The sequence below is a fragment of the Ascidiella aspersa genome, chromosome 4 (assembly GCF_963924565.1).
Source record: "Ascidiella aspersa chromosome 4, kaAscAspe10.2, whole genome shotgun sequence".
NCBI classification, from domain to species: domain Eukaryota; kingdom Metazoa; phylum Chordata; class Ascidiacea; order Phlebobranchia; family Ascidiidae; genus Ascidiella; species Ascidiella aspersa.
Window position 1 is genome coordinate 8,797,050 of NC_139450.1, and position 2,635 is coordinate 8,799,684.

Here is a 2,635-nt window from a genome sequence, read left to right on the forward strand (position 1 = left end):
GATTGAGTTTCCCTTTGCAAACTGAAGTTACCGCGAATAAAAAAATCTTGCAATACGTTGCATTTATTTTGAAAGCTGTATAAGGTGTATCAGTAACAGGCGGTTTAATTTAACTCTAATCCAACTATTTCCACGAAAAAAACGGACAAATTAATCGTTTAAACTATATATCTGGAAAAACGACAAATTGACGTCTTACTGACCGTTTCAAATTCATTCTAATCGGTCTCAACAAATTTACATTTATGGCATTTATTAGCAAAGCAATAAAAAAGCTATTAGTACCGGTATTTTAAAAAAATGGTACTAAAGTTGCAAAATTATTTTTTAATACATATACACTTAAAAAACATGAATCGTAAAAAGTTTTCTTCAAACCCCAAATATCGGTTGTTGGTTATCATTTTTCGATAAACTCTGCGTTAAATTGGGAAGTTTATCCGTTGATTAAGCAAACTAGCAAAACTGCGTGCACCAAACATTTGTTATAATGGTCCGCAAAAAAATACCCGCCTCAAATCAGTGGTTCATTTTCAGCCCATTGCCACTTGGTGGCCTCAACTTTTGCGCCGTGCGCCTCCTATTTTCAAAATAAACCATTTAATTCAAATTAACCTATTTTTATCAAAGTCAAGATATGAATTAGAAATTTGATCCCAGCGTTTGATGCAGATTTCGGGTTATAGCTCTTTTTGAGAACCACTTCTTTTACGGTCTGTAGTACATAAAGCAGGGCTGCGGGGTCGAAGTCGGACTCGACGGGGTCGGTTAATTTATCTGGAGTCGGACTCATAGGACTCGAGTAAGATTATACTTCAGACTACCCGAGTCTCGAATCCGACGTGCGCATGCGCAGTACCATATTTCGAAACTGATAAGACCTCCACAAACTGTAAAATCGAAAAATCGAATAGCATATAGAGTGGAACATCTCCCAACTATGTCTTGCAGGTGGATGAATTATATGACCCTAAAGGAATGAATTCAATGAAAGATACACGCACGCATTTGTTTAACAACTGTGATCTAACCTTTTTTGATGCTGCTTTTTAATTAACGGCTATACGGCTTACGTATCGCAGACTCACTGAACGAAAGCCATCGCAGACTCACTGAATATGTCGATAAATGATGCAAGCAAGGCAGGCAACTAGCCTGCAGTGAGATTCGAACTCACGACCTCCGAACATAGGAGTGGATTGCTTAATGCCCACTTATTTTAGTTCGTAAATGGGTGGAATACAGGATTGGGTCTTGACGAATTCGCACAATTGGCCGAAATCGAGTTGTTGTTTTTTTAACTCCGCAACCCAAACATAAAAGTTTACCGGCAACATGGTACGAGTTGCATCACAACAAAAATGAGTCCCGCCTCCATAAAAGTTTATGTGAAACTGTTTTCCTTCTTTAAGTTGCAAGTTTATGTAAAATCTCGATTCACTTTCCGTTAGCTGTAGCGAGCTTCACGTTTGTGCCATTCATCAGCAGCTCACTGTCTGCAACCAGGTGCGATATTTCGCCTCCAAAGCCAAGATTCAAGTGCTTTCCAATAAACTTCGCCATCATCTCGTTGTTAAGCTTGCTCACTGCCCAGGGGTCGGATGGGCCACGAAGAGCAATCAACTTTGGAATCACTTTCCAGTCTGTTAGAAGCTGGAAATCAGAAGCGTATTGATGTACTGTTCCAAGGATGGTCACGAATGGCCTTCTTTCCGCAGCTTCGTTGGCCGCTATCAGCTTCATAATGTCCCTGATGTTGTTCGGAGGATGGCAGGTTGAAGAGTTCACAAACAGCAGAGGCGTTGGCTTAAGGTTCTCATAGGTTGATTCTGCAAGGGGGTACGTCCAGGTTCCAGCGGCTACCGCCACTTTGAAATCGTTTTCTTGAGCCAAGACGGTCAGCACAGTCGCTGCCCCGAACGAGTGACCAACGATGGCACAACGCTCAATGTCAAGTTTGTGCTTGAAGGGTAGAAAATCGATGGAGCTTTCGACCGGTTGAAACTTCCCCTGATTGATTTGCCTGATGTACTTCATGACGCCAAGACATTCGGCGGCTCTCTTGTTGACCTGCTTGTTGCGGATTTTCCAGAGCCGTGGATTTTCGTCGTCAGGCGGCTCGTCCACATAATCGACCCACTTCTTTTCGTCAGCACCAGTCGTGGCATTTTTCTCGAAGTAGTAAGTGGCTGAAGCTGAACCGTCGGCGTGCTCCAAAGCTACAACCAAAAAACCAAGGGAAGCGAACTCAGTGCAGCTGTTGGTGTAGGACGTTCGATTTGCGCCGAGCCCGTGCGAAAATACCAGCACAGGCAGCTTTGCGTCGCCGGCTGTAATATCAACTGGCGCGTCCAAGTATGCCGGCATTTTCGCGTCCTTGTAAAGGCACTTAAACAGCCAGGCGAACAATCCGAACCCGCTGAACTGCATCACGCCTTTGGCGTGCCTTGGATCTGTCAGCCAAATTGCTTCAGTTTGGTCTTGGTCTGGTTTTGCTGGATAGAAGAGTCGGAACAAGTTGCGGTTTACTCCATATTCAGTCGTTACATCGGTACAACCGACCTTAAAAGGTCCGGTTGGTCTTGGAATTTTGGCCGGCATTGAAATGCAACACCCCTTTACTGCCTTAGACTAC

General features: G+C 43.6%; 1 protein-coding gene across 1 annotated transcript; it reads right to left on the minus strand.

Moving 5' to 3' along the window:
• Window positions 1–1,392: 1,392 nt before the first annotated feature.
• On the minus strand, window positions 1,393–2,635 carry LOC146147014 (platelet-activating factor acetylhydrolase-like). The gene has a single exon (XM_083388349.1). It carries the CDS (start codon window positions 2,599–2,601, stop codon window positions 1,438–1,440), a length of 1,164 nt encoding a protein of 387 aa, XP_083244475.1. The 5' UTR covers window positions 2,602–2,635; the 3' UTR covers window positions 1,393–1,437.